The sequence below is a fragment of the Ovis canadensis genome, chromosome 4, assembly GCF_042477335.2.
Source record: "Ovis canadensis isolate MfBH-ARS-UI-01 breed Bighorn chromosome 4, ARS-UI_OviCan_v2, whole genome shotgun sequence".
Classification (NCBI taxonomy): Eukaryota; Metazoa; Chordata; class Mammalia; order Artiodactyla; family Bovidae; genus Ovis; species Ovis canadensis.
This window is the reverse complement of record NC_091248.1, coordinates 125,407,697-125,430,367: the sequence shown is the minus strand read 5'-3', so window position 1 is coordinate 125,430,367 and position 22,671 is coordinate 125,407,697. Positions and strand designations below refer to the sequence as shown.

General features: G+C 41.5%; 1 protein-coding gene across 1 annotated transcript in view; it reads right to left on the bottom strand.

Moving 5' to 3' along the window:
- CNTNAP2 (contactin associated protein 2) overlaps positions 1-22,671 on the bottom strand; it is a 2,336,063-nt gene that overhangs the window by 813,287 nt on the left and 1,500,105 nt on the right. Inside the window, exon 13 of the mRNA XM_069588655.1 lies at positions 12,146-12,265. Within this exon, the coding sequence (XP_069444756.1) occupies positions 12,146-12,265 (120 nt within the window). The remainder of the gene's footprint in view (positions 1-12,145; positions 12,266-22,671) is intronic.

Sequence of the window (22,671 nt, the reverse complement as noted above, 5' to 3'; positions counted from 1 at the left end):
CACAGGTATACGTTTTTTCAGAGTTATTTTGTCACTTGTCATACATGAGACAAACGCTGTCATGTGGTGTCACTTACGCTGGGCATGATGAGATTTAGGGCTTCTGCTTAAATCAATCCCAGAAGCAGGACTCCAATATTTGCCAGTTTAGGCATCATGTCATACTGCTGCTGCTGCTAAGTCGCTTCAGTCGTGTCCGACTCTGTGCGACCCCACAGACGGCAGCCCACCAGGCTCCCCCGTCCCTGGGATTCTCCAGGCAAGAACACTGGAGTGGGTTGCTATTTCCTTCTCTAATGCATGAAAGTGAAAAGTGAAAGTGAAGTCACTGAGTCGTGTCCAACTCTCAGCGATCCCCTGGACTGCAGCCTACCAGGCTCCTCCGTCCATGGGATTTTCCAGGCAAGAGTACTGGAGTGGGGTTCCATTGCCTTCTCCTAGGTATAGTTTATTATTTAAGTTTCTCAGTTGCATCAATTAGACTAAGAGGAAAGATAAAAAGATAGACCAGTTGCTATAGGAGAGTCTCTTGCTAAAATTGCCAGGAATCTTTCGAAATGGAAATTCATTTACTGAGAAGGAATGAAAGATGACTCAGCAAACTGGAAAACCTAGGGATTGGAAAGATAGGAGTTCAGGCATAGTGGCTTTAAGTTTAGTCGGAAGGGAGGAATTCCTAGTGAGTAAGTGTGAGGTTATTCTTGCACTTTGAGCTGATTTAACTGGATTTTACAAAGGCTTTTTTTTTTTTCTTTCCACCTGCCAGATGTACAAGCGGATATCTGTAGACTAGACTAGAGTTTCAGACCCCAAATGACAGAGGAAGCCAAACAGTAGTCCATCGTCATAGACGGTGTGAAGCCATTCTCCGTTTCTGAGCAGGTTTTGAAATTGCATAACCAAGACAGTACTTTCAAAGCACCAAAAACGCAGGGTGTTTAAAATACTATTTAGGCAGGTGTGTAAAAAAGTTTGAAGGTGGGGCATTTGCATTCGGGGTACCATTTTGGAGGCTCAGAGGTGGCTGAGCTGCCTGTTCCAGATCTAAGACCACTCCGTCTAGGTTTCATGTGGTGCCCTGCCTTCCCTTCCTGGGTCCTGTCTGGCGGCGTGGGCTTCAGCAGACCTCCTGCACCTCCCCTCTCCCTTTCTTGATTTAAAGTTCGAAAACCACTTGAGGACTCTTATAGTATTAACCTATCACTGTGACTGACACACAATGAAGAGATTTCAAAGGAGCCTTGGCAGGTAGAAGTCACCCGTGGAACAGGAGTGTGAATCTGAATGGGAGTCTTGGGTGGGTGGGTAATCAGTTACAGAGACGAGTTCTCCTTTCAGGCTGCGTTTGATCACTGAGTTGGTTCCTAGATTTTCAATTGAAGCTGTAGGAACAGAATTGAATTCAAAGATTTACACTGATTGTGAGGAACTGAAATAGCTGAGCTCATGAAGCAGGAGTTGCTGAGTGATTACAAAGGTTTATAACAAAGACAGCTTGTGAGAAGTCTACGCAAAGGCGGTGATGTGAAAGAAGACAGAGAACTATTCTACGTGCGGGTTAATGTTAACGGCAGAGGAAGCAGACTCGGTTAGGAGACAGAAAGAGGGCAAGTGCCTGTGATGGGAAAAAATAAAAATGAGTGGAGGGAATAAAATGGAAGAAGACAGTGTTTTGAGGCTTATGCTTTAAAATGTGGGTACATCAGAGAGACAGTGCACAACACTCCAGGAACATAAAGGGGCAGCGGCCTTGTCCTGCCTGGCCTGCGATGCTAAAAAGCTTTCGAAGAGAAGAAGAAAGCTGCGTGTGTCTTCACTTCTAGCCAGTTTCCTTGCAAGAACAGGGGATGAGGCGCTGCCATCATATTAAATATTACTGATGACACCCAACACAGTTCCAGTCAATCTCATTACCTTCTCAAGCCAGATTTTGCTAGCCTCAGTTTAACATTTTACACTGAAAAAGTAACTAGACATTGGGAATAACGTCCTAAAACTCGGGCATATATATCTCCTCTTTTTTCGATCTCCTTCCCATTTAGGTCACCACAGAGCACAAAGTGGCTTTCCATGTATATGTATGGGTGATTCACTTTGCTGTACTGCAGAAACTGAGACAGCAATGCACAGCAACTCTATAACAATAAAAAAAAGTCAGGCTAAAAACCTAAGGAATAATCAACCCATGCATACAAGAAATACAAAAGTTATTCTATAAAAGCTCTCAGATATTTGTATTAGGTAAAAATACTCCTGGCTGAATTAAGAGCTAAAATCGATAATAATTGCTTAATGGCTTATAAACTGATTTCATTTAAAATGTGTTCTCTGATTAAAAACCCCAAGGCATCAGCGGGGCAATTAAGAAGTAAATAGTTTATGGCAAAAATGCTGTCCTATCACAGATAATGAATTAGAGTTATGTAAGGAAGTTTTAATGATAATGAAAAGACATGAATAAGAGATGCTCATTTCAGAAATCACATTTAAATCAGACTACAGAATCCAAAATGAGGAGTATGCACATATCTGGCCATGAGGCTGAGTAACACACACACTCGGGCATTCACACACATACATCATGCGTGCACACACACATGCACACACACAGCAGCTATGAAGTCTGGCTCCAGATCACATGGAAGTCTGTCTCCATAACCCACTAGATGTGTAACAGGACTTAATTTCTGTGAGCTTTAGTCTCCTCACCCAAAAATGGGAATAAGAGTAATAGTACATATTCCATGGCGTTGTTGTGAATTATCAGATGAGTCAGTGTGTCTGATCCACTTAGAACAGTGCTCAGCATTTAGTTTTCCCTCAATACTATATATATAACTATAAGCATCAAATATAAAATCTTATCACACATCACCTAACCTGTTAGTAATTCTAATCTCAGCTGGTAAGCAATTTTTATTTTTGCTTGTCTATATTTTCAAGTTTTCCTAGTTTGAACAATATGATAAAAACCACAAGTAATAAATAATAAACTTAATTTTTTACAAACTAAGTTTGGCACTGTTACTCAATAGGTAAGACTCTATGTAGCTGGAATTATGAATAGTACACAGAGCTGGAAAAAAGAATACAAAGTATTCCCCCAGCATTCCCAAGCCCTGGTGTATACTCCCTGATCCTATTCCTTGAATGTGGGTGAGAAGTGTACATATACGATGGGTTATCACTACCGCGACTATGTTACCCTGTACAGCAAAGGTGCTCTATGCTCTGTGATGACCTAGATGAGTTGGGTGGGGAGGGGGGCTCACGAGGGAGGGGACATATGTATACATATTGCTGATTCACTTCGTTGTACAGCAGAAACTAATACAACATTGTAAAGCAATTATCCCTCAATAAAATAAAATGACTAGCTGGTACAAAAAACAAAGCAAACAAACAAACAAAAAAAAGGTGAAGAGATTGTGCTGGTGTCAGTAAGCCCCCTGGTTGAAGTGAGTTAATCCAACGAGTATTATACTGGGTGATTACGAGGCATAGCCTAATCACGGGTGCTCTTGAAAGGGAGTCTAGAGGTCAGAGATTCTCCCCTTGCCATGACATGAGAAGGATGCATGGCGGGGAGCATCCTCTAGGAGCAAGCCACAGCCAAATGGCCAACAAGAAAATGGGACCCTCTGTCTTAAAACCGGAAGGAACTGAATTCTGTCAACAACCTGTACAAATGTGGAAGAGGATGCCAAACCTCAGATGAGCTCACAGCCCTGCTGACCCCTTCATTTCAGCCTGTAAGACCCTGAGCAGTCAACCTAGCTAACCTGTGCCAGAGTCTTGACCCATGAAAACTATGATATAATAAATTGGTGCTATTGAAAGCAGAAAATAGAGAAGGACCTGCTTTGCTTTGCTGAGGGGTAGGTGGGGGGTGATGGCAACAAGGAGTGTGGGGCAGGTTCATGATTCTTTCTACTAGAGGCCAAGAGTCCCACCCCAGCAGCCCATTGCCACCCCCACCCCCTACACTGCACTACAGAAACTTCTGAGAGGCACGTGATAAAAAAAAGTATATCACTGAGTGCAAGTGCTTAGGAACTTGAGTAACAAGCTCTCTATAAATATTAGATTAAAAAGACATGAACAGCTTTTACCATTATAAAGGATAATAGAATTTGATCAGCTAAATCCCAGGGCTTTATAAAGCACAAATTATGTAAACAAGCTTAATGGTTTTTTGACAAAACTACAAAAGTAGTGCTAGGAAGAATGCAGGAGGTAGTCCTTACTTGGGCTTTAAACATCACATCAAACAGCACAGATGTTTACTTAATTTTTAAAAAATTAAATATGAATGCAAAGAGTTATAAAGATGAATTTGAGGATAGAATATTGAGGAAAGCACAGTTTTTGATTTCAGGATAAGCAGTAATTTTCCAAGGATAATGGCTGGATCTGGCTTTATTTACTATTGATATTATTAATCACTGGGAAGAGAGAACTAAATGAAGCTTTAAATACAAAAACTCAAGGTGTCTAGAAAATGTTGAGAAGTATCTTAAGAAAATAGAAATAAGAAGCTGACATGTTAGAGAAGTATTCAAATGAAAGAGGGAAATGTTATAAATATATGATAATATACATTCATTAAAAATTATAGCTATGACACCAAATTTTAAGAGAGAGAATAGAAATTGAGAGGGAGGGTGAGGGTGCCAATGACTACGTTTTATAATGTGCCATAAGATCTTAAAAAGGAAACAAGGCTTTGACTTGGGCAGAATGATGGATTCTTCTACAAAAGATTCAATGAATACATTCTCTCCTTAGTGTCAACTGAGCACTTGAGATGTGTCATTTAGGGCACCCCCTAATTTCCAAGTGATGAAGCAGTGAAGTACAGATAGTCAAAAGGAGAATTGCATGGTGGAAGAAATGCTTTATGATAAAAAATGAAGAGTGCCGATTTATGTCAAACATGGTCAAGAAATGAGTAAATTCAAGCTTGTTTGAGGCAAGAGGATTTTGTCTCTAAATTATGTGAATAGTGATATTTTTCTGTCAGGTTTCATAGCAATAATAGAATTTTTCTTTTTTTAAGAATAGAAGGCAGTGTAGAGATCAACTCATTCCAACTCCTACTCTATTTACAAGGAAACTGAGACAGAGAGATTAATAGGGCTCAGAGTCTTCAGGGAATCTGAAAAGTATATGCCCACAGTACAGCTCTAACAGGCTGATTTACAGCTGCTGAAGGCAACATGGAATCCCACCGTTTCTTGACCCATACCTGCTCTTCTGTACTCCACTGTATGGGTTTCCCAAGGCAGAAACTTGGGAATTACTTTCAACTCCAATCTCACCAGCTACAGTCTGGTCAACTCAACTTTCTAAATATCTATCTAATCAAGCCTCTCCTTTACCTGATGGCCTCCACCTTAAACCTCAGTTTCAACTCCTGAATTATGACATTCTGATTTGTTTTCCTCTTTTATAGTATGGGCCTCCTTTGGAACATCCTATTCCCAGTTGCCAAAGCCATTCTTTAAAAATACAGGATCATCAGTTGCTTCCTTTTCCCTAGTACCAAATTTCAAGTGTTTTGTTACTAAACCAAACTTGTGTCTACTCACTGAATATGTAGCAAAGTCAGTCTACTGACACTGGATTGTAGTGAAGGAAAGTACAGCGTTTATTGCAAGGCACCAAGAAAGGAGTACGGGCAGCTTATGTTAAAAAAACCCCTGAATTCCTCAATGGCTTGCAGGTAAGAAATACTTAAAGGCAACATTAGGGGGTGTGGTGCATGACCAGCTCCTGCACAGTTCTCTGACGGGTTGATGGTGAGGTAACACAGTGATGTTTTGGGAATCTCAATTATCATCCTTTTGTTACAAATTGTCTGGGATACAGATACTGCTGGTCAGCATGTAGTTAACTTTTTCCATCTGGTGGAGGTTTTAGTATCTGCAAAATAACTCAAGGAGGTGGCTCAGGATATTATCTATAGCTCTTGAAAAATAACTAAATGTACTTGGCTTTATTTTAAGGCTAAACTATAAAGAAAGCTGAGCACTGAAGAATTGATGCTTTTGAACTGTGGTGTTGGAGAAGACTCTTGAGAGTCCCTGGACTGCAAGGAGATCCAACGAGTCTATCCTAAAGGAAATCAGTCCTGAATATGCATTGGAAGGACTGATGCTGAAGCTGAAACTCCAATACTTTGGCCACCTGATGCGAAGAACAGACTCATTTGAAAAGACCCTGATCCTGGGAAAGACTGAAAGCGGGAGGAGAAGGGGATGACAGAAGATGAGGTGGTTGGATGGCATCATGGACTCAATAGACATGAGTTTGGGTAAACTCTGGGAGTTGGTGATGCATAGGGAGGCCTGGTGTGCTGCAGTCCATGGGGTCACAAAGAGATGGACACGACTGAAAGGCTGGACAGAACTGAACTGAAACTATTCTTATTTTGTCTTGTTTGACTATTTTCTTTTGTTTCCGCATTTTGTCATTTCTCTGATTAAATTTTCTCTTTGGAACTAAGGGAAGGCATAGGAGGTAGAGCAATTTTACAAACAAGAGGTGGGGTGCATGGAGGGTGGGGGTATGGCCTTTTGGGAAAAAGGGGAAAAAAACTTCATGCCTTGGTATCAGCAACAACCGTCTATATTTACCCCCTTGATAACATCTGCAATCCCACCTGAGCCCTTATCTTCTCTCTTGACTAACATTCCCCAAGTGACCTTCCCTATCTGTCTAAAGAGCGACTCCCTGACAGGCGTGTCAGTGGGAAATCTAGGCAACTCACAGTGTGCAGTGACTTTCACTGTTGAAACTGGTGGGAAAAATCGGGACCTGGAAATTTCACTAGGGTATTACGATTTAGCCCAAAGTCTGGGAACTAGAGGTTCTGGCAGAACTGACACACTATACCTATCCCCAAACATGAGGCTCTCCTCGAATGCTATTTATTAACCAGTCTTGAAAATCCATGTTCTGTTCTGGACGACCAAAGAACCACACCCAGTCATCCTGGTTTCTAAATCGGGCAGGCAACTCTGACCCCTGTTATTCCCTTGTAGGGGTACCCACCCCTGAAAACCTAACCCTATGGTGGGAGCCTAAACAAAATACTCTCTACCTTGAGGACAGAACCCAGGATGCCTCACAACACTTGAATCCCTTCCTAAATGCCCTCACTGCTGCTGGTTTTGCAGCAAGTGGAGAGACAGTCTCCTCCCAGATACTAAGAGACTGCCCCTGTTCCATTATGCCACGTTCCAGTTGTAAGACAGATGGAAATCCTGCTCCTCTTTGGCAAACCCGTTTTGCTGCCCAGCTTAAACCCAGTCATGGTGTCTATTTCATATGTGGGGATAAAGCTTATTTATCCCTACCACCTTTTTGGTCAGGAACTTGCTCCCTAGGGTATGTTACAACCACATAGATCTGGCCTGGAGTAATACCTCCTTGCCTTTACCAATATATATCAATCAGAGGATACGTCGTGCAGTAATACTTACCCCTCTTTTCCTGGCATTAGGACTGACCGCTGGTTTGACAGGAGCTGCCATGGGGGGAACTTCTTTACATAAATGTCAGCAGCTTTCTACCAACACTGCTGTATCCATAGAAAAAACAGTGAGGACCCTTCAACGCCTACAATCCCAGCTAGACTCCCTAGCCGCAATGGTCCTACAAAATGGCTGGGCCCTAGATTTACTGGCTGCAGGACAGGGGGGCACTTGTCTCTATCTAAAGGAAGAATGCTGTTTTTATTACAACCAGTCTGGGCATGTCCAGGAAGATATCAAGGGGCTTTTGGAACAGGCCACAAAGATCCAGGATTTGAATTCAACAAGTGTATGGCATTCTCTTTCTTTCCCTTCTCGGCTCCTACCGTTCATGGGTCCAGTGACAACTATCTTATTAGGCCTCCTATCTGGCCCCTGTATACTCCAACTCCTTACAAAGTTTATTTCCAGCAGACTCCAGCAGTTTCAAACTAAATTGCTGTTACTACAAGGGTGGAAGCTGGTTTCAGATGTGGAACACCCCAACTTAGATCAGGTAGAGAGAGACTTCTGCTCTGCTAGGCAGGCCTACACCCATGCACAGCGGGAAGAAGTCACAGAAGAAAGAGACCTCCGCCCCAATTCCCAAGAAGTATCTTGAGTATGAAGTCTCTCAGGAGGGAGTCGTTAGGCGAAGCACACTGATTGAGACCGCCCACCCTGGCCAGGCACCATAGTAACCATTTGCATGAGTTGTTTTATGACAGGAGATCCTAATAAGGAATACGGAACTAATAAGCCACCACCAACCGGAAGAGTTCCGGAAAGGCCTAAAGGAGACACCTCGTGTCCGTCCACTTCCCAGAATCCCTCTTGCTAGCGTCCATCTTGGCTGAGCGATGCGTGCACCACCAGGAAAGAATCTGAATTAGAATGACTGGCCAAAGACCACCTGGAAACTAATCCCATCACCATAAAACCTGACATTGCGAGCTACGTGGCAGAGCAGTTCTCCTGGGTTCCCTTACCCTACTGCTCTCCACCCGGGTGCCCTTTCCCAATAAAATCTCTTGCTTTATCAGCACATGTGTCTCCTCGGACAATTCATTTCCGAGTGTTAGACAAGAGCCCAGTTTCGGGCCCTGGAAGGTGTCCCCCTTCCTTCAACAGAAGGACCATGGGGCCTTTCTCAGGCATTATATACATTTCCACTGATTGAAAGTCATTCTCCATCCTCCCAATCTATTTTATAAATTTTAGGATCCAAACAGTCAATTAATCACCCACATGGATGATCCATTTGTCCCCAGAATTCTCTTAGACACTTTTCCTCCACTTATTACATTCTTGACACAAAGAATATTTCATCACTAGAAATCTGATCTATCTACTGAGTTCCTAGGATTACATTCCTGGGATGCCTTTCCCCAGTTTATAATCCTCTAAGTGATATTATCATTTCTCATATATTCATATGCTAACAATTAGCACATTTTTATCTCTAGCCCAAACATCTTTTCAGGGCTTATTCAACTGCAAAATTTGCATGTCAACTGAGATGGCATACAGCACTTCATGTTTAAATAGGTCAAAACTGGATTCTTGAAATTCCTCTAAATCTGTTCTTTCCTTTATTTTGCATGTCTCCAAAATGGCACTATAATTCACTGAGTTACTTAACCCATATATTTAGGAGTTATTCTTGATAACTCTCTTTAACCATCCTTCTCCCACCCTTCACAAGTCCTCCACTATTCGTGTCCATTCAGTCTGTGTTGCTTTCTAACCATCTCATCCTCTTCCTCCCTCTTCTTTTGCCTTCAATCTTTCCCAGCATCGGGGTCTTTGCTGACAGTACTATCTTCAAAATACATCTGAAATGCATCTCTTATTCATCACTTAAACTATCACCACCCAAGTCCAAAGAAGCATCTTTTCTTCCCTGGACCTTTACTACAGCTTCAGAACTGGTTGCAGTGATTCCAGCCTGTCATTCGTGGTACTCAAAGTGGTATTGATCTTGGTATTGATCTAGGGTGGCCTCGGCTTGCAACAGCTTGGAGCCAGGCTTGGGTTCGCACTCAGAGAGTTGCTGAGTCACACCCTCATGGCAGTTTGAGTCACTTTTATGGGTCATTTCTTCTGGTTTTCCTTTGGCCAATCATTTTGATTTGCCTGGTCCATAGTCCATATTTTGTGTATCTCAGGATCCTCCCATGTATGCGCACGTATCTGTTAGCCAAGTTGGACTCTACCAAAGAGGTATCTGGGTAGAACACCCCTTGACATCACTCCCCTTTGGCCTGCAAGGAGCCTTTTCTGTGCATGTGTGGTGGGGGAGGGCTCCTGACTTCGGAAATGAGAGATATGTGGTCCGAGCAGGCCTGTCCTCCTCTTTCAGTTGTCCTGCTATTCTTGTTTTGGAGTTTCTGTCAATAGAGAATGAATCTCCAATTGCTTTACCCTTGGGGGCGCATCTACCTTCTGCCTCAGTAGTTTTAAGTGAGACCCACTCATTCCCCAGTGGCTCAGATGGTAAAGCGTCTGCCTACAAGGCGGGAGACCTGGGTTCAATCCCTGGGTTGGGAAGATCTCCTGGAGAAGGAAATGGCAACCCACTCCAGTATTCTTGCCTGGAAAATCCCATGGACGGAGGAACCTGGTAGGCTACAGTCCATGGGCTCGCAAAGAGTTGGACACGACTGAGAGACATTTACTTTTACTAATTTACTCATTCCCCTGTTTAAAACCTTTCCATAGCTTCCCACCCACTACACTGAAATATAATTAAGAAAATAAAAATATTTTCTTCCCCCCAGTACCACCATCCTTACTTCCTGATCTGCTCTGCTCCTGCCTGTCTCCTTGACTTCATTTTGGGCCCCTACAGTCTTATTGTGCTTCAGTCACTTGGGTTTTAGTTCCTTAGAAGAAAATGGCTTTTTTCATGCCTTGGAGTGTAAATTTTCAGGGCTTCTCTTCCTTCCTCATCTTTTTGAGTGCCTTGTCTTCATCCATATGCTACATTTTGGCTAAAATGTTGCTTCCTAGGGAAGTTTTTCTTTTTTTAAATGCTCTATCCAAAATAAATCATTCTTCACAATTTCATTACTTTTTCTCTACAGAAAAATTACTTATATTTGTTTACTTTTTTTTAGCGCTTGTTTTTATTATAAGTTGTGAACACCATGAAGGCATTTACGATATCAATTTATTCTCACATGACACAATTTCTGACAAAATAGTACGTATATGAATGGCAAAACATAGAAAAAAGGATCCTAGAGGTACACTTAAATATTCTTTTTCCTTTTCACAAAGTCTATGAAGAAATTCACATTTTTTTTCTTGTTTTTGTGTCCATTACATATTTAATTGCATTTTATCTTTTAGATAGTATAGATTTTATATATAGTTAAAGAAATAATACAGAGACCACCTCACATTGGTCAGAATGGCCATCATTAAAAAATCTACAAATAACAAATGCTGGAGAGGGTATGGAGAAAGGAAAACCTTCTATATTGTTGGTGGGAATGTAAAGTAGTGCAGTCATTATGGGAAACAATATAGAAGTTCCTCAAAAAGCTAAAAATAGAGTTGCCATATGATCCAGCAATCCAATTCCTGGGCATATCTCTGGACAAAACCATAATTCAAAAAGATAACATGCATCTCTATGTTCATAGCAGTATTATTCGCAATAGCCAAGACATGGAAGCAAGCTAAATGTCCATTGACAGATGAATGGATGGAGAAGATACAGTACACACACAGAATAGTATATTACTCAGCCACAGAAAAAGAATGAAAGAATGTTGTTTGCAGCAACATGGACAGGCCTAACGATTATCATACTAAGTGAAATAAGTCCATATATCACTTGTATGTAGAATCTAAAATATGGCACAAATGAACTTATCTACAAGACAGAAAGAGGCTCACAGACATGGAGCACAGACTTGTGGTTCCCAAACAGGAGGAGGTTGGTTGAGGGTGGGATGATTTGGGAGTTTGGGATTAGCAGATGCAAGCTGGAATTTAAAGAATGGACAAACAAGGTCCTATGGTATTCAGTTCAGTTCAGTTCAGTCGCTCAGTCCTGTCAGACTCTTTGCGACCCCATAGACTGCAGCACACCAGGCTTCTTTGTTCATCACCAACTCCCAGAGTTTACTCAAGCTCACATCCATTGCGTCAGCATCACCGAATATGAAAAGGATGCATATGTGTATAACTGAATCCCTCCGCTGTAGAGGAGGGCCTGGAGTGGCCTCTGAGCTTCCTCTCCCATGTGCAGTGTGAGTGGTTTGAGAGGTGACACCAACCTTCCCCAGTCTGGGTTCTTGTGGCAGCTTCTTCATGGGCTAGTTCTTTCTGTGGACTTCAACCTTTCAGTTTCACTTTATACTTTTTCCTCTACATGCTGATTTTTTAATGCTAATTATTAACTGTTCAAGTCAGAAGGTAGATTTAAAAAAAACAAGACAAAACAAAAACTCAGTATCAAACTACACTTCACCATTTAGCCTAACAAATCCAGCAGTATTTAGCTTCATTCATGTATTGACAAGAACACAGCACAGGAGAAACAAACATCAATGGTGCTCTTCATTCTCAACATACGGAAAAGCAATCTTCATGAAACATAAATAGGGCACAGTTACCTGTCATGTTGCAGTAAACCTTCAGAGGCCCCAGCGGTCCACTGCCGTCAGGATCTATCCAGTAGTAATTTGAGGTCTGGCCCAGGTGTTTGTATGCTTCACAGGAAGGCTCATAGATGGCTGGAAAGAAATATCCTGCGTGAGCTCAGCACCCAAAAAAGGGCCTCCCGAGATCCGTGCCCCAGTTACAGACCAAATGCTACCAAACTGCTGATTAGGAGCATATCCTCAAGTTAGAATGAGCCCTCTTTGTTCTACAAGTAAACTCACAATTTGATTTTTAGTCCACAAGCATTCTTTCTGACCTAACATAGACATTAAGTTCCTGCTACGGCTTTATAGTTGGGGAAAGATCTAAAACAACTCAATAAATTGTTGAATAAATGTAATGTTTGCTTAAAACAGGTGCTCGTGAGCATTGAAAAATATTTAGTTTATACTTATTTACAGATATCTCCTTACTGCAAGGGACTTAACTGAAAGGTCATGAATATTGAGTGCATTGTCGGTCTATCAGCTAAGAGATCAGAGAAAATCTGCTCCTCGCCCTCCTACCCCTGCCCACACACAGACAGACAAACACACAGGCACATCTTTGCATATTTAGTATAAATTTCCTACAAACAGCATGTGATTGCTAACCTTCCTTTATTTCACGAAAAAAAGGAAAGAAATGCCCCTGCTTCATTTTGTTACAAGTGTTTTAATTACATTAAATCTAGTTTCTGTAAAAAGAAAAGACATTTATGTAATTAGGTAGTAGGTTTTCATCATGTTCCTTTTTGTGCCCTTGCTCCTAGTACATTTTCTTTTCTCACAGAGAATGCACCTGATTTCAGTAGCGCAGAATACATTCCTCCTTTATAGCTGGCACTTCTAAAACACTATTGTGACAACTTTTAAAAAATAGCTCTACACTGACTTTATGAGGGATTTGACTGTATTTAACTAAGAACTACTGAGACAGGAGGTAGATGGCCCCTCACCCCAACACAGGGTAAAGCACTGGAGATTCATCCCCTATGGAAGAAATTCCTAGCAGGGCAATTAAGCGAGGAGGTTGGGCCCTGCCCAGACCACATATTTCTCATTCCTGAAGTCATGAGACTTCCCTGACCACACCTGTGCAGAAAGGCTCCTTAGAGGTCAAAGTGGGAGTAAAGTCAAGGGGTGATTAACCCATATGCCTTTGCGGTGTGATCCACCTTGGCTAAGAGATGCATGCACACACATGGAAGGGTGCTGCTGCTGCTGCTGCTGCTGCTGCTGCTGCTGCTGCTGCTGCTGCTAAGTCACTTTAGTTGTGTCCAACTCTGTGCAACCCCAGAGACAGCAGCCCACCAGGCTCCCCCGTCCCTGGGATTCTCCATTGCCATTTCCTTCTCCAATGCATGAAAGTGAAAAGTGAAAGTGAAGTCGCTCAGTCGTGTCCTACTTCTAGCAACCCCGTGGACTGCAGCCTACCAGGCTCCTCTGTCCATGGGATTTGCAGGGCAAGAGTACTGGAGTGGGGTGCCATTGCCTTCTCCAGAAGGGTCCTGAGATATAGCAAATACAGACTGTGAACCAGGCAAATCAAAATGATTGGCCAAGGGAAACCTGGAATAAATGACCCATGTAAGTGACTCAGACTTGCAAGGATTCTCCTTCTGAGTCTGCCTGAGTGTCTATATCCACACATATTGTACTCTTTTCCTCTTAATAAACACTTTACTTGCTTCACTGTTTTCTGTCTTTGTGGAAATTCTTTTCTGCAAAGCCAAAGGGCCAGGGCCCTTGTCACTGGCCACTGGTCTAGTGGCTAGGATCTGGTGCTCTTACCATCGCGACCTGGCTTCAGTTTCTGGTTGGGAACCCAAGCCCCTCTCTGAGCCATTGCTGGCCAAGGCCACTCGAGATCATTACTATTGGTAAAAATCTGTATATTGATAAGTGGAGTCTTTTGGAAAAAGTGCTCTGGAATTCAACACTCCCAGCATCTGCCCTTTCCTAAGTTATAAAGCAAAGGACTGACTCTGGGGCTGCCTCTTTCTGCTTCCCTCTCCCAGGTTCTTGGGGCCTTGATTTGGCTCTCCATGCTTCCTCTTCCCAAAGATGCCAGACCTTAAATTCTATTTCATTTCAGCAAACACAGCACACTACAACAGTTCTGAAATGCTTTGATTTACTCAGGGCTTGCTTTCCACTTGCTTTCTTCCTTCTGCAAACAGTCATTGAGCCCATATGGTGTGTTGAGCAGTAGATTAGGGAGAACAAGTACAGCTGTGAACAGCACAGTTCAGGGACCTTCGGAACAGGGGCTGTTCACTCAGTACTCAGCCACTGCTCATTGATGAAGTGCAACTGGAAGAAAATGTGGCTAGACTGCTAAGCACAGCCACACACTTTTGTCCCAGTGGTCAGTGGTAAAGAACACACCAGCCAATGCAGAAGATGAGGGTTTGATCCCTGGGTCTGGAAGATCCCCTGGAGAAGGAAATGGCAACCCACTCCAGTATTCTTGCCTGGAAAATTACACGGACAGAGGAGCCTGGTGGGCCATGCCCGAGGGATCGTAAGGAGTCAGACATGACTGAGCAACTGAGCATGCAATTATTAATATGCCACTTTCCGCCTCCCAATTATCAAATTTAGATAATAAACTGTGAAAGTGAAAGTGAAGTTGCTCAGTCGTGTCCGACTCTTTGTGACCCCATGAAGTCACTTAGTCGTGTCCGACTCTCTGTGACCCCATGGACTGTAGCATATCAGGTTCCTCCGTCCATGGGATTTTCCAGGCAAGAGTGCTGGAGTGGATTGCCATTTCCTTCTCCAGGGGATCTTCCTGACTCAGGAATTGAACCCGGGTCTCCCGCATTGCAGGGAGACACTTTCCCATCTGAGCCACCAGGGAATCCCTCTAATAAACTATGGTTGCTCTAATTCTGAATGCCATACCAAGTAAAGTAAGGCAATAAAAGACAGTGAAGAAATATTTTTTAAACTTCCAGCAGAAAGGTGATATACTTTGAGACAGGTTTTAGAAAGAAGGTTCCTTGCAGCAAAACACAACAGATCTTAGGGAAGTGATTTGGAAGGTAATGAGAGCAGATAGGCTGTACTTGCCATTTGCGTGCATGCTCAGTCATGTCTGCTTCTTTGTGATGCCATGGACTGCAGCCCACCAGGCTCCTCCATCCATGGAATCTTCTAGACAAGAATACTGGAGTGGGCAGCTATTTCCTCCTCTAGGGGATCTCCCCCACCTAGGGATCAACCTGCATCTCCTGCATTGGCAAATGGACTCTTTCCCACTGAGCCACCTGGGAGCTCAATACTTGCCAAAGGGCTATGGTGAGATGGCCAGAGCTATTATGGGAAAGGATAAAACAAATTAGACAGGACAAAGTAGACGGAACCTGATCACATGTTTAAGATCAGGAGGTGGACATAGTCGGAAAGAAAGAAAGAATGCCTTCAACTCACAATCTCTGAAACCAACTGCCTTATTAACTTTGGACAATCTTCCTTCAGATTATTGCAATTATTATGTACAGTTCAGAATCATGTAGAACGAAAGGTTTACATTCTTAGGTTTTCCAATTAGCCCGTCCAGCCAATCTACCATTAAAAACTGTCCTCTTTATTTTCCAGCTTCCCCTCTGTCATCTTCCTTATCATCTGATATCTGGTTTATAGCAATCATCTTATTACCTGACTGCTCTACCCAAATCTCTCTTCACTCCCAGCCAATTATGCTTCACTCCCTACCCAATCCAATGCTGGTCTTGTCCTAAAACATTACTTTAAGTTAAATGTGTAATAGTTCTTCTCATCTCATGACAGTGTGTCCCAGATCCCCATCTAAGCATGCAAAACCTTCCGAAATCCTTACAGATCTCATTAGGTTTCAGCAACTTGCTGACATCAACCTTGCTCTCTGCTCAGGCGAATCTGACAAAGGAACTTATTTAACTTATGTTTACCCTTTCTGGGATTGCCTGTGGTTTTCTACAGGCCTTTTTCTCAATCTATAGAACTTCTCAGTCAGAGTTAACTATGAAGGAACAAGTGTTAAGAAACAGGGCTCCAGTCAAACACATCTAAGTTTAAATTCTGACTCCACTAAGCACTAATTATACAACCTTGGCAAAGATATTTAATCTCATTTAGCCTTGTCTAGGAAATAGGTTGGAGAAAGAAATGGCAACCCACTCCATTATTCTTGCCTGGAGAATCCCATGGCCAGAAGAGTCTGGCAGACTGCAGTCCATTGAGTCGCAAGAATCGAACATGACTTAGCGAATAAACCACCACCACCAGGAAACAGGTATCATAGGTATATTAATTAATGGTTACGGGTGCTCAGTCATGTCTGACTCTTTGCGACCCCATGGACTATAGCCTGCCAGGCTCCTCTGTCCATGGGATTTTCCAGGCAAGAATACTGGAGTGGGTTGCCATTCCTCTCGCCAGGGGATCTTCCCGACCCAGGGACTGAATTCACATTTCCAGCATTGACAGCCTGATTCTTTACCACTGAGCCATCGGGGAAGCCCCTATATTAATTAATAGGTGGAGTATTTATTGTTGACACAATAATTATTATTTAGGCACCACTCACCTTTTCCCTTTCTTAAGGAGATGTTCTCTAATCAGTACATTCTGCTTTCTGTACAGTCCAGGGCTCATCTCACGAACAGTAATGCTTAATTATAGTCAATGTAAGACCTGATTGACTGTTGTTAATTAAAACATATATGAAAATTTTACTTCACAATAAGATTGTAAACTGTCATGAGGACAGGGTCTAGAAAATGTGCCTTTCCTTTTTACTCTATATTAAGCTATTAATAACCTAGTAGGTGGTTAAGAAAGACTATCGGAATGAAACTTAAAATGTACCTACGCTTCATCCTGTTCTGATTTTGATAAATGAATAGTTGGCTTGCCAGAAGAAGTCTATCCATATGAAAGCACGCTTGGATGATAGTAAGTATAGGGAGCTACTAACATTTCTGTGTAAGCATACAAGCATTTTGAGCACACAGTTGAAAGCATGTGGATGGGGGAAATTTGGATAAGCAAGAAGCTCTTTATTTTTCTTCAAAGTGTGACAATTATTCCACTGTCTCTAACCTGAAACAGGTTTACTGGCTGCTTTTGCCTCATCAACACCAATAGAAAAGCAAAACTTTAGTCCAAACTTCATCATGTGTGAAAAATCACCTGGAGAGCTTGTTAAGACAAGGATTCCTGGGCCTCACCCCAAAGATTCTGACTCAGTAGAGAATCTGCAGTTCTAACAAGATCCCAAGTGATGCTCATACTGCTGGTCCTGACTGTATTTTGAGAAGCATGGCTCTAATAATGAAAAAATAAAAATTAACTCAAGAAGGGTGGACTAATTCTTTATTTATATTTTAATATAAATAGGAAAAACAGGTCACTGCCAGGCAATACAGTACAATTTTAAATAACATAAGGCTAGGCTGCCCCCTCACTGTGCTCAGAATAATAAAAATAGAACTCTAAATAAACTCTAAATAAAAATACATGTCAAAAGAAATATACTTGGATGGATGTGCAGAAAAATATTTGGAAAGAAATATTTCTATTTCCAAAATACTGTTGTTACTTCTGTTACCATCGAGTATTACTCATTCGGTAACAGGGGTTGTCTTTCAACAGTGAGATTATGGGTGATTTAAAACTTCATACTTTTCAATGCTTTCCACACTATAATGTGCAAAAGTTATAATATCATTAAAAATACACTTGCAAAATACATACATGGAATAATAACACTGAGACAAAATGGCAAGAACAGATGTACATAGTAAAATTATATTCATTCTGTTCCTCACTTAGAAATTAAGAGATTTCTGTTCAAATCTCCTTTCTGTCATTTATTACCTAGACACTCCCCTTAACTTTTCATTTTCTCAACCATAAAATGAAGGCAATAGTACCTCCTCCACCAAGTTAGCATAAATATCAAGTGAAATCACACACTTTGTAAACTAAAAAGCATTGAGTGCATGGATATTTTAAGGCACAGAAGTATTTCGTATTTAGCTTGCATGCCTCAGCCAGTTAACTCTGTACTCAGTGGAGTCCTATCTGGGTTGCACAGTTTGTACATATCAAGCCCCTGGGAGATGATAGCACCGAAGGGGCTAAGTCAGCAAGCACTGAAGAAAGACAGGATCTGAGCTATTGTCAATGATCGAGCTTTTCTAGTAGACTGCAGGAGAACAGAAAGGCAATTGGACTGATGGAAAAATAAACAGACTCATCAAGCTCATTGATTTATTGGACGAGTAATTTTTCTGTTTCAACGCCTACTCCCAGACAAAAGTTCTCATATCATTCTACATATTCTTAAATAAATCTCACGTGTTCAGAAATATGACCGTTGAACACATCATATTGAATTTCATAGCTTATAAAAATCCAGAAAGTGACAATTCCTAAGTACTTATTCATTTTCATTAAATATTGAATATTGTCTGTGTGACATCATAATAGCTGTCCTGCAAAATGACAAAGCACTACTGTATCAGTTTCATAGGGCGGCTGCAACAATAACCAAATGCTTAGTGGGTTGAAACAAATCTGTTATAATTCTGGAGGTCAGATGTTCCAAGTAGGTTTCACCGAGCTAAACAGGGCTGTGTTCCTTCTGAAAACCTCTAAGGGAGAATCCACTTTCTTGCTTTTCCCAGCTTCAGAGTCTACCTGCATTCCTTGGTTCATTTTCCTATTTCTTCATCTGCAAAGTCAGCTGTGGTTAGTGGGGTTGAAAGAAAGTGGGGTTTCATGCTCCCTCTGATTCTCTGCGTGATTGTCACCTCTATTTTATTATTTATTTATTTATTTTAAGTTTTATTTTTACTTTATTTTACTTTACAATACTGTATTGGTTTTGCCATACATTGACGTGAATCCACCACGGGTGTATACGAGCTCCCAATCCTGAATCCCCCTCCCACCTCCCACCCCATATCATCTCTCTGGATCATCCCCATGCACCAGCCCCAAGTATCCTGTATCCTGTATCGAACATAGACTGGCACTTCGTTTCTTACATGATAGTATACATGTTTCAATGCCATTCTCCCAAATCATCCCACCCTCTCCCTCTCCCACAGAGTCCAAAAGTCCGTTCTATTGTCACCTCTATTTTAAAGACATCTGGCCCACCCAGATAATCTGGGGAACTCTCTTCATGAGAAGGTCTTTACTTAATCATAGTCTCTTTGCCACATAAAGTAATATATTCACAGGTTGCACAGTTTAGGAAATAGACATGTTTGGTGGAGAGAGGATTATCCTGTCTATCACAATTATATAAAAATAGTGTGATTGTTCTATATAAAGAAAAATTCTTATTATGTACCTAATGTACTCCCAGTGTTGTTGATGAGTGAAAGATGTCAACACATCGGTAGAGAGAAAAGCAGAGCTTAAGAGCAAAGATATGAAATAGGTCTAAAGCATTAGGAAATAAAGCATGACGTAAGGAAAGTTTAGGGTAAAGATAGGGTACAAACGAGGAGCCACCCCCAGGGAAAAGGATAAGTCTCAATAGTATGAATTGTTGTAGAAAATCAGAATGGGAGTCAGGTCAGGGAAATGCTAATATATTTAATAAGCAGATTTGGGTGAACCTTTTAATATTTCTTGGTGGTAGCATTTGTAGAAACTGAATTATAAGAAAAGGAGTTAGTTGGTGGAACGAGATGGGGGGTGACCACATTATTGCAGGAATTTAAACCATGAAAGGTAAAAAAATATAGAAAAAGTTGATAGAGATTGCTAAGTAAAAGTGAGGGAATTTTTGTTAGGATATGTGAGATTCGTGTTTATTTTTAATGGTGTATTTTCTGGTTATAAAGAAAATTTATACTCCTTAGATTAAGCCTGAAAAAAATCACAAATAATTAAAAAAAAAGAAACTTCTGTTTCCCTAGCTCCATAAGTAAATTTGGGGAAACTTATGTTTCATTCCCTGGAATGCCAGGCCCCTCTCCTACCTCTTTTCTAGACTTTCTTCAAGTGTATGAGATGCCAATGTAAATATCAGAATCCAGGATACATAATGCCCAGGTTTTACTAGTGGTTGTTACAGACTCATTACTCTGCTCACTATTGGCCACCAGGGAATAAGCTCTAAATCTGATGGTCAATTTCAGACTCTTGATAATACATAAACAACAACTGTGCCTGTTGATGTGTCTTTACCAGCACTAGCTAGATTGATTTAAAATAAAAGAAAAAGAAAAGTTTCTTACTTGGCCAAAAAACAAACAAACAAACAAACAAACAAAAAACTTTTCATTACTGTTTGATTTGAAAATTTACTTTCACATATACATTGGAAAGATTTAAAAATCTTCTATGAAGTGTATAGTTATGCCTTTTGCCCACTTATTTATTGTCAGCATTTTTCTATTGACTTAAATCAGCTAAGATATAAATGCAGATTAAAATCTGCATTATTGTTTTTGTCTTCCTTGGTTTTTGCCTTATCACCTTGAATACATAGTTTTGGATGTTTAATATTTTGTTATCAACTCTATTAAGATTTCCCCTTTAAAAATGCTTTCACAACTCTTAAGTGTATACTATTATCTTCCATTTGTGGCAGTAAAAGTCTTGACTCTAAGACTAAGGAGTTGGCATTTACTCTGTAAGCATAGGCTAAAGAATTTAAAATAATGTAGTGACATCATCAGTTTCATGTTTAAGAAGTATCTCCTGACACTTGTGTGGACACGTTGCATGCTCGGTCACTGCAATCGTGTCCAACTCTTGAGACCTTATGGACTGTAGCCCACAAGCCTCCTCTGTCCATGGGTTTCTGCAGGCAAGAATACTGGAATGGGTTGCAATGGCTTTCTCTAGGGGATTTCCTTGACCCAGGGATTGAACCCAGGTCTCCTGCAACTTCTGCATTGCAGGCAGATTCTTTACCACTGAGCCACCTTGGGCAGGTCAGGAAAGTTAATACCAACTAGGAGATTATTATGCGCTTACCCAGTGTCTCAGTGTTAAGAGAATCCACCTGCAATGCAGGAGACAAAGGAGACACAGGAGAAGCAGGATTGCAACCTGGGTCCAAAAGATCCTCTGAAAGAGGGCATGGCAACCCACTCCAGTATTCTTGCCATGAAAATCCCATAGACAGAGGAGCCTGGTGGGCTGGGGTCCATGGGGTTGCAAAGAGCCAGACACCAATGAAGTTAGTGAGCGTGAGCATAAGGAGACTATTGCAAGAGGACAGGGAAACTAATCATACACGCACATATGACTGAAACCTAAGGCCCCTGAAAAAAAAAGAGAAAATCTGTGATTTGTGCCGTGGTTTCATTTCTTACATAAACACTGATTCAAGAAGGGCACTTCTATGGGTTGAAATTTATCCACCAGGAGGTGTTGAAGTTCTAAACTTTATTTGGAAATAAGATTTTTGAAGGTGATTAAGTTAAGAAATCAGTCCTGAATATTCATTGGAAGGACTGATGCTGAAGCTGAAACGCCAATACTTTGGCCACCTGATGCAAAGAATTGACTAATTGGAAAAGACCCCGATGCTGGGAAAGATTGAAGGCAGGAGGAGAAGGGGACGATAGAGGCTGAGATGGTTGGATGGCATCATGGACTCAATGTACATGAGTTTGAGTAAGCTCTGGGAGTTGCTGATGGACAGGCAAGCCTGGCATGCTGCAGTCCATGTCGTCATAAAGAATCAGACGCGACTGAATTGAACTGAACTGAAGTTAAAATGAACTCATTAGGGTGGCCCCTAATCTAAGGGGGCTGGTACCCCATTAAAAAGGGAAAACTGGGACACACAGACAGATACCTATAACGGGAAGACAATATGAAAACACAGAGATAGGGACTTCCCTGGTTGTCCAGTGGCTAAGACTCCACACTCGCAATGCAGGGTGCCCAGGTTCAATCCCTGGAGAGGGAGCTATATCCCACATGCGGCAACTAAAGATCCCACATACCACAACTAAAGATCCCACATACCGCAAATAAGACCCAAACCAGTCAAAAAAAAAAAAAAAAAAAAGACAAAGGGATAATGCTAACCATAACCAAGGAGTACTTGAGGCTCCCAGGAACTACAAGAGAAACATATAACAGATTCTCTCTCACAGCCTGTAGAAAGAACAATCAAGAAGACACCTTGGCTGCAGATTTATAGACTCAAAACTGTAAGGCCATACATTTCCCTTACTTGTTCTGCTTGTTACTTTGTTACAGTATCTCTAGGTATCTAACACACACATACAGTTGCCAACTGACCGAACTAACATCTCCATTCCCACTTCTGAGCTCCTCCAAGGTTCTTATAAATGATGGGGAGGACTCTCCACCATGTTCCTAAACCACCATTTTAATAATGAATATCCGCCTGGTAAAATAGTTGCTTTTGGCCCATTCTGTGCGAGCTCTTAGGCTGGGTGCTCTGAACACTACAAAGCAACAGCTCTCTAATCTCTGCGATGCTGATGAGCTGAGAAAGGCTC